This window comes from Salmo salar, chromosome ssa07 (assembly GCF_905237065.1).
Source record: "Salmo salar chromosome ssa07, Ssal_v3.1, whole genome shotgun sequence".
Lineage (NCBI taxonomy): Eukaryota > Metazoa > Chordata > Actinopteri > Salmoniformes > Salmonidae > Salmo > Salmo salar.
Genome location: NC_059448.1, coordinates 32,912,144 through 32,927,728, shown reverse-complemented (window position 1 = coordinate 32,927,728; position 15,585 = coordinate 32,912,144). Strand labels below are relative to the sequence as shown.

General features: G+C 41.9%; 1 protein-coding gene across 2 annotated transcripts in view; it reads right to left on the bottom strand.

The window, feature by feature from the left end:
- LOC106609077 (6-phosphofructo-2-kinase/fructose-2,6-bisphosphatase) overlaps nucleotides 1–15,585 on the bottom strand; it is a 50,475-nt gene that overhangs the window by 22,337 nt on the left and 12,553 nt on the right. For both annotated transcript variants that reach the window (XM_045721877.1, XM_014207468.2), the window contains exon 5: nucleotides 14,681–14,755. In XM_045721877.1, the coding sequence (XP_045577833.1) occupies nucleotides 14,681–14,755 (75 nt within the window). The remainder of the gene's footprint in view (nucleotides 1–14,680; nucleotides 14,756–15,585) is intronic.

The following is a 15,585-nucleotide window of genomic DNA, read 5'->3' as shown; positions in this document are numbered from 1 at the left end:
CGAGGGTATGTTTGGCAGCATGAGTGAAGGAAGCTGATTCTAGATTTAATTTTGGATTGGAGATGCTTAATGTGAGTCTGGAAGGAGAGTTTACAGTCTAACCAGACACCTAGGTATTTGTAGTTGTCCACATATTCTAAGTCAGAACAGTCCAGAGTAGTGATGCTGGGCGGCCGGGCAGGTGTGGGCAGCAATCGGTTGAAGAGCATGCATTTTGTTTTACTTGCATTGAAGAGCAGTTGGAGGTTAGTTAACTCTTAGGGATCGGGGGCAGCATTGGGAAGTTTGGATGAAAAGCGTGCCCAGAGTAAACTGCCTGTTACTCAGGCCCAGAAGCTAGAATATGCATATAGTTAGCCTGTTAGGGCTAGGGGGCAGTATTGACACGGCGGATAAAAACGTACCCGATTTAATCTGGTTACTACTCCTGCCCAGTAACTAGAATATGCATATAATTATTGGCTTTGGATAGAAAATACCCTAAAGTTTCTAAAACTGTTTGAATGGTGTCTGTGAGTATAACAGAACTCATATGGCAGGCAAAAACCTGAGAAGATTTCATGCAGGAAGTGGCCTGTCTGACAAGGTGTCGTTCTTCTTGTCTCTGTTTATTGAAGAGTGAGGATCTTAGCTGTCCCGTGACACTTCCTACGGCTGCCATAGGCTCTCAGAAGGCGGCAAAATGCTGAATCGTGGCTTTGCAGGCTCTGGCTGAAACAAAGTAGCGCATTTGAGTAGTGGCTGGTTACAGTACTGTGAGACTCAGGCTCGTGCCCGCATCGAACGAAAGCTTTGTTTTCTTTCCTCTGTTTAGCTAAATGGACATTCCCCTTCGGAATATTATCGCTTTTTTACGAAAAAATGGCATAAAAATGGATTTTTAAACAGCGGTTGACATGCTTCGAAGTACGGTAATGGAATATTTAGATTTTTTTTGTCACGAATTGCGCCATGCGCGCGACCCTGATTTACCATTTCGGATAGTTTCTGGAACGCACGAACAAAACGCCGCTATTCGGATATAACGATGGATTATTTTGGACCAAACCAACATTTGTTATTGAAGTAGCAGTCCTGGGAGTGCATTCTGACGAAGACAACAAAAGGTAATCAAACTTTTGTAATAGTAAATCTGATATTGGTGAGTGCTAAACTTGCCGGGTGTCTAAATAGCTAGCCCGTGATGGCTGGGCTATGTACTTAGAATATTGCAAAATGTGTTTTCACCAAAAAGCTATTTTAAAATCGGACATATCGAGTGCATAGAGGAGTTCTGTATCTATAATTCTTAAAATAATTGTTATGCTTTTTGTGAACGTTTATCGTGAGTAATTTAGTAAATTGTTAGTGAATTCGCCGGAAGTTTGCGGGGGGTATGCTCGTTCTGAACGTCACATGCTAATGTAAAAAGCTGTTTTTTTATATAAATATGAACTTGATTGAACAAAACATGCATGTATTGTATAACATAATGTCCTAGGAGTGTCATCTAATGAAGATCATCAAAGGTTAGTGCTGCATTTAGCTGTGGTTTTGGTTTTGGTGACATTATATGCTAGCTTGAAAAATGGGTGTGTGATTATTTCTCGCTGGGTACTCTCCTGACATAATCTAATGTTTTGTTTTCGTTGTAAAGCCTTTTTGAAATCGGACAATGTGGTTAGATAAAGGAGAGTCTTGTCTTTAAAACAGTGTAAAATAGTAATATGTTTGAAAAATTGAAGTTTTTGGATTTTTGACGAGTTTGTAATTCGCGCCTCGCCCTATCACTGGATATTGGCGAGGCGTTCCGCTAGCGGAACAACAAGTGCATCGGTGATGTTGTACCAACAGTGTCTATTAAAACATTCCCCAACCAGAAACCGTGGATTGATGGCAGCATTCGCACAAAACTGAACGCGCGAACCACTGCTTTTAGTGAGGACAAAGTGACCGGAAACATGACAAAATACAAACAGTGTAGCTATTCCCTCCGCAAGGCAATCAAACAAGCTAAGCGTCAGTACAGAGACAAAGTGGAGTCGCAATTCAACGGTTCAGACACGATAGGTATGTGGCCGGGTCTACAGTCAATCACGGACTACAAAAGAAAAATCAGCCCCGTCGCGTATCACGATGCCTTGCTCCCAGACAGACTAAACAACTATTTTGCTCGCTTTGAGGACAATACAGCCCGCTACCAAAACCTTGGGCTCTCCTTCACTGCAGCCAACGTGAGTAAAACATTTAAACGTGTTAACCCTCGCAAGGCTGCAGGCCCAAACGGCATCCCCGGCCGCGTCCACAGAGCATGCGCAGACCAGCTGGCTGGTGTGTTTACAGACATATTCAATCAATCCTTATCCCAGTCTGCCGTCCCCACATGCTTCAAGAGGGCCACCATTGTTCCTGTTCCCAAGAAAGCTAAGGTAACTGAGCTAAATGACTACCGCCCTGTAGCACTCACTTCCGTCATCATGAAGTGCTTTGAGAGACTAGCCAAGGACCATATCACCTCCACCCTACCTGACACCCTAGACCCACTCCAATTTGCTTACCGACCCAATAGGTCCACAGACGACGCAATCGCCATCACACCGCACACTGCCCTAACCCATCTGGACAAGAGGAATACCTATGTAAGAATGCTGTTCATCGATTACAGCTCAGCATTTAACACCGTACTACCCTCCAAAGTCGTCATTAAGCTTGAGACCCTGGGTCTCAACCCCGCCCTGTGCAACTGGGTCCTGGACTTCCTGACGGGCCGACCCCAGGTGATGAGGGTAGGTAACAACATCTCCACCCCGCTGATCCTCAACACTGGGTCCCCACAAGGGTGCGTTCTCAGACCTCTCCTGTACTCCCAGTACACCCACGACTGCGTGGCCATGCACGCATCCAACTCAATCATCAAGTTTGCAGACGACACTACAGTGGTAGGCTTGATTACGAACAACGATGAGACAGACTACAGGGAGGAGGTGAGGGCCCTCGGAGTGTGGTGTCAGGAAAATAACCTTGCACTCAATGTCAACAAAACAAAAGAGATGATCGTGGACTTCAGGAAACAGCAGAGGGAGCAGCCCCCTATCTACATTGACGGGACAGTAGTGGAGAGGGTGGAGAGTTTTAAGTTCCTCGGCGTACACATCACGGACAAACTGAAATGGTCCACCCACACAGACAGCGTGGTGAAGAAGGCACAGCAGCGCCTCTTCAACCTCAGGAGGCTGAAGAAATTTGGCTTGTCACCAAAAACACTCACAAACTTTTACAGATGCACAATCGAGAGCATCCTGTCGGGCTGTATCACCGCCTGGTACGGCAGCAGCTCAGCCCATAACCGGAAGGCACTCCAGAGGGTAGTGAGGCCTGCACAACGCATCACCGGGTGCAAACTACCTGCCCTGCAGGACACCTACACCACCCGATGTCACAGGAAGGCCAAAAAGATCATCAAGGACAGCAACCACCCGAGCCACTGCCTGTTCACCCCGCTAACATCCAGAAGGCGAGGTCAATACAGGTGCATCAAAGCTGGAACCGAGAGACTGAAAAACAGCTTGTATCTCAAGGCCACCAGACTGTTAAACAGCCATCACTAACATTGAGTTGCGGCTGCCAACACACTGACTCAACTCAAGCCACTTTAATAATGGGAAAATTGATGTAATCAATTTATCACTTGCCACTTTATATTATTTATATTAGATAATGTTTACAATACCTACATTATTCATCTCATATGTATATATTGTACGCTTTACCATCTACTGCATCTTGCCATCTTGATTTAATCAGATGTATCACTAGCCACTTTAAACAATGACACTTTATATAATGTTTTCATAACCTACAATACTCATCTCATATGTATATACTGTACTCTATACCATCTACTGCATCTTGCCATCCTGATGTAATGTATCACTAGCCACCTTAAACAATGCTGCTTTATATGTTTTCATACCCTACAATACTCATCTCATATGTATATACTGTACTCCATACCATCTATTACATCTTGCCTATGCCGTTCGGCCATCAGTCATTTATATTTTTTTATGTACATATTCGTATTCATTCCTTTACACTTGTGTGTACAAGGTAGTTGTTGTGGAATTGGTAGATTACTTGTTAGATATTATTGCACGGTCGGAACTAGAAGCACAAGCATTTCGCTACACTTGCATTAACACCTGCTAACCATGTGTATGTGACAAATAGATTTGATTTGATTTATTGCACACTGCCTCAGTGCTAACAGTGTAACTCTGGTTTATAGGCTCATGATTACTGCTTACAATACATGTAGGACAAACAGATGTATTCGGTGCAATTATGGGTACATAAATTAACCTGTTAGGGCTAGGGGGCAGTATTTGCACGGCTGGATAAAAAAAATGTACCCGATTTAATCTGGTTACTAATCCTACCCAGTAACTAGAATATGCATATACTTATTATATATGGATAGAAAACACTCTAAAGTTTCTAAAACTGTTTGAATGGTGTCTGTGAGTATAACAGAACTCATTTGGCAGGCAAAACCCTGAGACATTTTCTGACAGGAAGTGGATACCTGATGTGTTGTATTACCTTTAAACCTATCCCATTGAAAACCACAGGGGCTGAGGAATATTTTGGCACTTCCTATTGCTTCCACTAGATGTCACCAGCCTTTACAAAGTGTTTTGAGTCTTCTGGAGGGAGATCTGACCGAACAAGAGCCATGGAACGATGATGGCCCATTAGACACCTGGCGCGCGAGTTCATGTTGGGTACCCTCGTTCCAATACGTTATAAAAGAGTATGCATTCGTCCACCTTGAATATTATTCATGTTCTGGTTAAAAAGGCCCTAATGATTTATGCTATACAACGTTTGACATGTTTGAACGAACGTAAATATATTTTTTCCCCTCGTTCATGACGAGAAGTCCGGCTGGCTTAGATCATGTGCTAACAAGACGGAGATTTTTGGACATAAATGATGAGCTTTTTTGAACAAAACTACATTCGTTATGGACCTGTGATACCTGGAAGTGACATCTGATGAAGAGAATCAAAGGTAATGGATTATTTACATAGTATTTTCGATTTTAGATCTCCCCAACATGACGTCTAGTCTGTATCGCAACGCGTATTTTTCTGGGCGCAGTGCTCAGATTATTGCAAAGTGTGATTTCCCAGTAAGGTTATTTTTAAATCTGGCAAGTTGATTGCGTTCAAGAGATGTAAATCTATAATTCTTTAAATGACAATATAATATTTTACCAATGTTTTCTAATTTTAATTATTTAATTTGTGGTGTTGACTTGACTGCCGGTTATTGGAGGGAAACGATTTCCTCAACATCAATGCCATAGTAAAACGCTGTTTTTGGATATAAATATGAACTTGATAGAACTAAAAATGCATGCATTGTCTAACATAATGTCCTAGGAGTGTCATCTGATGGAGATTGTAAAAGGTTAGTGCATCATTTTAGCTGGTTTTATGGTTTTGGTGACCCTGTCTTTGAATTGACAAAACATTACACACAACTCTTGTAAATGTACTGTCCTAACATACTCTAAATTTATGCTTTCGCCGTAAAACCTTTTTGAAATCGTAAAACGTGGTTAGATTAAGGAGATGTTTATCTTTCAAAGGGTGTAAAATAGTTGTATGTTTGAAAAATTTGAATTTTGACATTTATTTGGATTCAAATTTGCCGCTCTTGAAATGCACCTGCTGTTGATGGAGTGCACCACGGGGGGGACGCTAGCGTCCCACCTAGCCCATAGAGGTTAAATGACTTACATTGTGTTTGCCATTGCCCCTAAGATCATGTACATTTGATGCAGCATTATGATGACTCATTGTCACAATGGTAGGGATTAACTGAGCTTGTCTTGGATCATTTACCAGTCATTGTTTCAACACAGCCTTGAAATGCGTGGACAGAGTCCAGGGGCTAAGATGATTTGGATGGACTCCGTCATTCCTGTAGAGTATCTTCTGTTTCCAGAAGGTGTCAATAAAAGTGACTCCAGCAGAGCTACAGTAGTATTTTAGCCAGATGTGTAATGCCAGTAGTCTGCTGAATCTTTCACACCCGCGGCCCAACGATTGTACTGGACCTGAAATTATTGGCCAATTTTTGGAGTCTTTTAATGCTAAAATCAGTTCTTTAAAACCCATTTTCAAATGTTCCAAGCTAGCCCTCCTGATGTTGGTGACCCCACATGGACTACAACAGTGTCAGCTCCTGGCATCTGTGGTAGAACAGTCGGAAGCAGCCTTGTTATGTCCTGTACTCGTGCTCCTGGGTAGTTCAGGGTTTTTGCCTTGGGGACCGAGATGTTTCTCACCATAGTGCTGCCTATGATAACAGCTGGTGATGTTGGGCCGGTCTCTCAGGCAGCCTCACGATCTGGTGAGGCTGGGAACTCCGAGGAACTGAACCCGAGGTAGAAGCCACTGGAGAGGGAGACAGAGCCGAGGATGAAGACGCAGGTACCTCCGGATCTGATCTTGATTGGGAAGCCACCAAGGACGAAGGTGCCGGAACCTCTGGATCCAGGGCAGCTAAGCTGTTTCTGGTCTGTGTCAGTTTCGGGCTCAACATCTCCATGGAACCCCCTGTTTCCAGAGGACGCCACCTTCGACTTCCACGGCGAGTGACGTACCTCCATGGCTGGTTGGTTGGGTCGAGATCGGCTCCATTCTCCAGGGAAGGGGGAGACCCCTTCATGGATGGAACCCTGCCTAGCACCAGCCAGTCGGCTGTGGAGAGCCGACACGACGGCAAAACATCCCCCAGACCAGAGTAGCGTTCTGCTACTGGGGTAGAAGAAAAAGAAGAGTAAGGTGGTCGTAGGTTTCCCAGTGGCTTATGTAGGTTTGCTACTTGCTTGCTAAGAGTAGCTACTTCGCTCCTGTATTCCTCCGCAAGCAAGCAGTTGCTACATTGAAAGTCAGCACGGTCCACATTGTCCCAGAACAAAGCAAAGCTCCTGCAATGCTGGAAACGTTCAATAGCGGCCATCATTTGAGACCGCCGAGCCAGCTAGGCTAGCTGGGCTTTCGCGTCTCTCACCCTATACGGAATCTGGCAGGATCCTGGGACAGATAGCAGTGCTCACAACAATTTAGCCCAACAGAGCCGCAGGATTCAAAGTAAAATAAACGTTTTTAAAAACCATGTCAGCTTAAACTGAGGTCTTTAGTTCAGGTTTCAGCATTTGACAGGTTTCAGTTTCGGCGTTTGACAGCGTTCAACAACAGAAACGTATGTCACGCTCTGATGGCGTGCTGGTTAGACACACAGTAGGACCCAAAAGCATAATCAGTGCTCTAACTCCCCCTTGTGCTGGTCTGGAGCAATGAAGTGGTGACGCAGGGCACCGTACTAAACCACAAATTACCTCTAAGTACCGCAGCATAATCGCAAAACTTTTTGTGGAGCAACCACTGTAGCGTATTGTCTAAACTCTTGTCAGAAACATGGGTGACTGATAAAATAATGGATTATGAGATTGCTATAGATGGTTTCCGAGAATTCAGGGTATATAGGAAGGGAAAAGGGGGCAGTGTAGCCATTATGTAAAATATCTATTTTCTATTTTAATGTTGAAGTCTTTCACCATCCCAAAGCAATTCGAATTTTGGGCCTTAAGACTCCAATTAGGAATGAACTACTTATAACAGTCATGGGAGTTTAACGTCCACCCTCTGCTAAGAAATGTGTGCTAATAGAACTCACTGACTTAATAGCCTCCTTTTCAGCTTCTGAAGTGTTAAATCATTGGGGACTTTAACATTGCCTGTGGAAACCATGACTATGATTGTTTAAAAGATTTTTGTGTTAATTTAAATCTGACCAATTTAATTAATAAGCCCACGCGTCCAAATCTGAAGGACCCTACAAAATCAGCGTTGATTGTACTTACAGTACCAGTCAAAAGTTTGAACACACCTACTCTTTCAAGGGTTTTTCTTTATTTTTTTTTACTATTTTCTACATTGTAGAATAACTGTGAAGACATCAAAACTATGAAATAACACACATGGAATCATGTAGTAACCAAAAAAGTGTTAACAAATAAAAATATATTTTAGATTTTAGATTCATCAAAGTAGCCAACCTTTGCCTTGATGACAGATTTGCACACTCTTGGCATTCTCTCAACCAGCTTCATGAGGTAGTCACCTGGAATGCATTTCAATTAACAGGTGTGCCTTTTTAAAAGTTCATTTGTGTAATTTCTTTCCTTCTAAATGCATTTGAGCCAATCAGTTGTGTTGTGACAAGGTAAGGGTGGTAATACAGAAGATAGCCCTATTTGGTAAAAGACCAAGTCCATATTATGACAAGAACACCTCAAATAAGCAAAGAGAAACGATAGTCCATCATTACTTTAAAACATGGCCAGGCAATCCGGAAAATTATATGAAATTTTAAAGTTCCTTCAAGTGCAGTCGCAAAAACCATCAAGCACTATGATGAAACTGGCTCTCATGACGACTGCCACAGGAAAGGAAGACCCAGAGTTACCGTTGCTGCAGAGGATAAGTTCATTAGAGTTACCAGCTCACATCTCAACATCAAATCAGGCCTTCATGGTCAAATTGCTGCAAAGAAACCACTACTAAAAGACACCAATAATAAGAAGAGACTTGCTTGGGCCAAGAAACCCGAGCAATGAACATTAGACCAGAGTTAAAAATAGGTCTAACCCTTGGTGTACACTGGAGCTAGCCAAAGTTATATGCAATATAAATGCTGTTTGGGCCAAAACTGGATTTACAGACTCAAACCCTGATTAGCAATAGTTTAGGAGATTGAGAAATCTGTGTGTAAAACTAGTTAGGTAATAAAATAAATCAGAATATGCTTTCCTATCTGATTATGCAGGGAATTCGGCCAAATTTGGGAAAAGTGTTAAATCTCTGAAGGGTTGTAACTATTCTTCTCTTCCTCATCAAATTAATCTAGTCTTTGGCACCATTACTGATAAAATGTATATAATTAATGCATTTGATCACAATTTTATTTCTGCGGGCTATATATTTGTCTCAGTTTCTAAGCCAACTCACTTTAAGTGTGGTCTGGATATTAATGGAGGTAATTTGCTGAAAGATACTGAAACTGTTGGTCTGGTATTTTCTTTCAGGCAATTCCATGTTTGTTTTAGTTTTTTTCTCTCCCCAATTGCGTGGTATCCAATTGGTAGTTACAGACTTGTCCCATCGCTGCAACTCCTGTACGGACTCGGGAGAGGCGAAGGTCGAGAGCCGTGAGTCCTCCGAAACATGACCCAGCCAAGCTGCACTGGTTCTTTACACAATGCCCGCTTAATAACTTTTCATGTTCAAAATTGTACACTCTCTTCAAACAATAGCATGGTATTCTTTCACTCTAATAGCTACTGTAAATTGGACAGTGCAGTTAGATTAACAAGAATTTCAGCTTTCTGCCAATGTCAGATATGTTTATGTCCTGAGAAATTTTCTTGTTACTTACAACCTCATGCTAATCGCATTAGCCTACATTAGCTCAATGGTCCCGTGGAAGGGACACCGATCCCGAAGAAGTTTAATCCGGAAGTCAGCAATGTGTCAGAGGGAACACAGTACACCTGGCAACCATTTTTTGACTGAGAAATGTATTTTCATTGTGAACCAATCAGGATTTAGACCAGGGCATAGCACTATTACAGCCACCACATTAGTTGTGAATGACCTTGTCAATGCTTTGTATGCTAAAATGAGTTGTGCTGCTTTGTTTATAGACCTGTCTAAGGCCTTGGATACTGTTGATCATGGTATTATGTTGAAGAAACTGTCATCGATAGGCCTTGGCTCTGTTCTTGGTTTCGTGACTATCTTAGAGACATAACTATTGTGTTGAGTTAAGTCAGATTTTGAGTTAAGTCATATTTTCTTGAAGTACATAAATGTGTTCCACAGGGATCAGTATTTGAACCTGTTCTTTTTACGATTTACATAATGCGAATGGTCAATCTGTTAAAAATTGTGATCTCCATTTATTTGTATGCGGATGACACTATTACGTATGCAATTGCTCAGACTGCTGATTTAGCTGTGTCAAGGTTACAGTCTGATTTTGCAGCTGTTCAGGAAGCCTTTACGAATGTAAAGCTTGTACTTAATACTGGCAAAACTAAATACATGCTGTTTTCAAAGTCTTGTAAAAGTATCCGTTGGGTTGCATCTTCACTCAAATCAAATCAAATTGTATTGGTCACATACACGTGTTTAGCAGATGTTATTGCGGGTGTAGCGAAATGCTTGTGCTTCCAGCTCTGACAGTGCAGTAATATCTAACAATATCTAACAGTTTCACAAAATATACCCAAAATGCATGTAAATCTAAGTAAGGTATGGATTAAGAATATATATACATATATGTCAGAGCGGCATTGGACTAAGATACAGTGGCACAGTATAGAGTACAGTATATGCATATTTAGATGGGTGATGCAATATTTACACACAATTATCAGTGACTAAGATACCGTAGACTAGTACTGTACTCTATACTGTACATACGAAATTGGTGATGCAATAAGTAAACACAATTTAAAAGTGACTAAGATACCATAGAATAGTGTAGAGTGCAGTTTATACACATGAGATGAGGAACGCAAGATACGGAAATTGTTAAAGTGGCAAGTGATTCATTTCTAAAAATGGCCAGTGATTCCTAAGCTATGTCTACAGGCCTCTGATGTGCTAGCGATGGCTGTTTAGCAGTCTGATGGACTTGAGATAGAAGCTGTTTTTCAATCTCTCTGTCCCAGATTTGATGCACCTGTACTGACCTCGCCGTCTGGATGATAGCGGGGTGAAAGGGCAGGCAGTTTTCCCCCGGTAATGCGTTGGGCAGGCCGCACCACCCTCTGGAGAGCTTTGCGGTTGTGGGTGGTGCAGTTGCCGTACCAGGCGGTGACACAGCCCGACAGGATGCTCTCAATTGTGCATCTGTAAAAGTTTGTGAGGGTTTTAAGTGTTAAGCCAAATTTCTTTAGCCTCCTGAGATTGAAGAGGCGCTGTTGCACCTTCTTCACCCCACTGTCTGTGTGGGTGGACCATTTCAGTTTGTCAGTGACGTGTACGCCGAGGAACTTGAAGCTTTCCACCTTTTCCACTGCGGTACCTGCTATTTCCTGAAGTCCATGATCATCTCCTTAGTTTTGTTGAGTGAGAGGTTATTTACCTGGCACCACACTCCCAGAGCCCTCACCTCCTCCCTGTAGGCTGTCTCATCATTGTTGGTAATCAAGCGTACTACTGTTGTGTCGTCTGCAAACTTAATTATTGAGTTGGAGGCATGCTTGGCCACTCAGTCATGGGTAAACAGGGAGTACAGGAGGGGTCTGAGCGTGCACCCTTATGGGGGCGACCCATCTGGAAGTCCAGGACAAAGTTGCACAGAGCGGTGTTCAGACCCAGGGCCTCGAGTTTGATGTTGAGCTTGGAGTGGTGTTGAATGCTGAGCTATAGTCAATGAACAGCATTCTTACATAGGTAGGCCTCTTGTCCAGATGGGACAGGGCAGTGTGCAGTGTGGTGGCGATTGCATCGTCTGTGGATCTATTGGGGCAGTAAGCAAATTGAAGTGGGTCTAGGGTGGCAGGTAAGGTGGAGGTGATATGATCCTTGTGTAGTCTCTCAAAGCACTTCATGATGACAGAGGTGAGTGCTATGGGGCGATAGTCATTTAGTTCAATTAACTTTGCTTTCTTGGGTACAGGGACAACGGTGGCCATCTTGAAGCATGTGGCAACAACAGACTGGGAAAGGGAGAGATTGAATATATCTGGTCTGCACATGCTCTGAGGACGCGGCTAGGGATACCATCTGGGCCAGCAGCCTTGCGATGCTTAACACGCTTAACCTCTTGGGGCTAGGTGGGACGCTAGCGTGCCACCCGTGGTGCACTCCATCAACAACAGGTGCATTTCAAGAGCGGCAAATTTGAATCCAAATAAATGTCAAAATTCAAATTTTTCAAAAATACAACTATGTTACACCATTTGAAAGATAAACATCTCCTTAATCTAACCACGTTTTACGATTTCAAAAAGGTTTTACGGCGAAAGCATAAATTTAGAGTATGTTAGGACAGTACATTTACAAGAGTTGTGTGTAATGTTTTGTCAAGTCAAAGACAGGGTCACCAAAACCATAAAACCAGCTAAAATGATGCACTAACCTTTTACAATCTCCATCAGATGACACTCCTAGGACATTATGTTAGACAATGCATGCATTTTTAGTTCTATCAAGTTCATATTTATATACAAAAACAGCGTTTTACTATGGCATTGATGTTGAGGAAATCGTTTCCCTCCAATAACCGGCAGTCAAGTCAGCGTCAGAAATTAAATAATTAAAATTAGAAAACATTGGTAAAATATTATATTGTCATTTAAAGAATTATAGATTTACATCTCTTGAACGCAATCAACTTGCCAGATTTAAAAATAACCTTACTGGGAAATCACACTTTGCAATAATCTGAGCACTGCGGCCAGAAAAATACGCGTTGCGATACAGACTAGACGTCATGTTGGGGAGATCTAAAATCGAAAATACTATGTAAATAATCCATTACCTTTGATTCTCTTCATCAGATGTCACTTCCAGGTATCACAGGTCCATAACGAATGTAGTTTTGTTCAAAAAAGCTCATCATTTATGTCCAAAAATCTCCGTCTCGTTAGCACATGATGTAAGCCAGCCGGACTTCTCGTCATGAACGAGGGGAAAAATATATTTCCGTTCGTTCAAACATGTCAAACGTTGTATAGCATAAATCATTAGGGCCTTTTTAACCAGAACATGAATAATATTCAAGGTGGACGAATGCATACTCTTTTATAACGTATTGGAACGAGGGTACCCAACATGAACTAGCGCGCCAGGTGTCTAATGGGACATCACCGTTCCATGGCTCTTGTTCGGTCAGATCTCCCTCCAGAAGACTCAAAACACTTTGTAAAGGCTGGTGACATCTAGTGGAAGCAATAGGAAGTGCCAAAATATTCCTAAACCCCTGTGTTTTTCAATGGGATAGGTTTAAAGTCAATACAACACATCAGGTATCCACTTCCTGTCAGAAAATGTCTCAGGGTTTTGCCTGCCAAATGGGTTCTGTTATACTCACAGACACCATTCAAACAGTTTTGGAAACTTTAGAGTGTTTTCTATCCATATATAATAAGTATATGCATATTCTAGTTACTGGGTAGGATTAGTAACCAGATTAAATCGGGTACATTTTTTTTATCCAGACGTGCAAATGCTGCCCCCTAGACCCAACAGGTTAAACGTCTTACTCACATCAGCCACGGAGAAGAAGAGCCCACAGTCCTTGATAGCTGGCCACGTCGTTGGCACTGTATTATCCTCAAAGCGAGCGAAAAAGGTGTTCAGCCTGTCCGGATGCAAGACGCCGGTGTCCGCGACTTTGCTGGTTTTTCTTTTAGAATCCGTGATTGTCTGTAGACCCTGCCACATAAGTCTGGTGTCTGAGCCATTGAACTTGGACTCAACTTTGTTCCTATACCGATGCTTAGCCTGCTTGATTGCTTTGCCGAGGGAATTACTACACTGTTTGTATTCATCCATATTCCCAGTCTTCTTGCCCTGGTTACATGCGGTGTTTCACACTTTCAGTTTTGTGTGAATGCTCCCATCTATCCACGGTTTCTGGTTGGGGTAGGTTTCAATATTCACAGTGGGTACAACATCTCCTATGCACTCCTTGAATGGTTCTGTAATTGAACAAGTCCCTGCATACAAATATCTTAGTATTTGGATACACAATGATCTATCGTTCAAGAAACATAAAAATGAGCTTGTTAAACTTGTAAATGTAAAGTGGGTTTCTTACGTAGAAATAAAGCTTGTTGTTCTCTGGCTAGCAGGAAGCGAATTGTTGAATACATTTTTCTACCTGTTCTTGACTATGGTGATGCCATCTACCGAAGTAAAACTGAGTTGTACTCTATAATATGTTGATTCTGTTTAACATAGCACACTTCATTTTATTACATCTGACATTTTTAATACTCATCACTGCATCCTTTACCAAAAAGTTTGCTGGACCTCTTTAAAAGACACGTAGATCACTTTATTACTCTATTTTTATTTATAAAGCACGTACTCCACAAGCTTCCAACATACTTAACATCTTTGCTGAAATTTAGAATTTTAGGTTATAATAGAAGGTCACAGACTTGATTTATGAGGATGACTTCCTTGGTAACCACAGAGTTCGGGAGATCTGCTTTTTCATATCAGGCACCATATGTGTGGAATAGTCTCCAGTTGGCACTTTGTTTGAATGATTTGGTGTCTCTGAGTCAATTTAGGAAATTGGTTAAGGATTTTTATAGTGGTGAATCTGTTTGTTTTATTTTATTATAATGGCTAATGTGTATATTGTATGTATATTGTGTATATTTTGTATATAATTGTGTGTGTGCTGATGTGACTGTTGTTCCCAGGGCATGTTTGTGAAAGAGACCTAGGTCTCAATGTGTCTCCCTCGTTAAACAAAAGTTAAATAAAAATAAAATAAAAAATGTTCACAGCTACACAAACACAGCTACACACACAGCCTCACAGAAAGCGATGCACACACAGCTAAATACACACACAGCTTTCACACTCCATCTGACCTTGTATCCGTTCTCCTTGGCGAAGCTGAGAATGACTTCTCTACGTTCTATAGTGGTGTTGGTGGCATCAAACACCTGAGGGCATGTACATCATACTGCTTCATACTAGTTCATCTAAATTCAAACGGGTTCAAATAGATCACAGGTCTTAAACTCCTTCCTTTAAGCCCTCCATGGAATGAGTTTGGCACCCCTGATATACACCATATTGGTTTGTACAGTATATTGTAGGTTCATATACATCATAGTGCTTAATATATATCAGGGATGGCCAACTGGCATTTTGTAGGCCTGCGGATAATCCCCCCGATCACAATTTATTTTTCTTCAGTCGGGGTCTCAACTTAGAATAGCATTAGAATAGGTGCAATTTCCAAATTTGGTTGTGCATCAGCATTTTTTCTCAATGACTGACAGTCACTCAATTAGTCAGCACATTTTTTTGGGATTGGTAAATTAGTCTAGCCAGCTATCTAAACTTGAAGTAATCATGGTCGAATTACTGAACGTAAAATTAAAAACGGAAAACATTTTCTTTCCAGCCTAGGGCAAAATGTGTGGAATTGCAGAAAATGTGTTGTAAAACTGCTAATTCTTCTCTCTGCCCAATGTAAAAATTTGTAGAATTGCATGAAATGTTTTATAAAATTGCTAAATCTTATCTCCGCTGTCAAGAAGGGGGCCGTTGAAATGTTTTGCTTGCAAGGTGGGGTGGGACCCCCAACAAAATTTCACTTAGGACCCTAGACTTTTGGGGATCCACACAAGCAATGTGCACACTGCATGTGTGGGTATGGATGTCGGTACGCAGACCCGCTAGCCACTGTGGCCCCTCATGATGAGTTCAGAGTTTTTGTGACCCCCACCCCCATCAAAGTTGCCCATCCCTGATATAGATTAATATT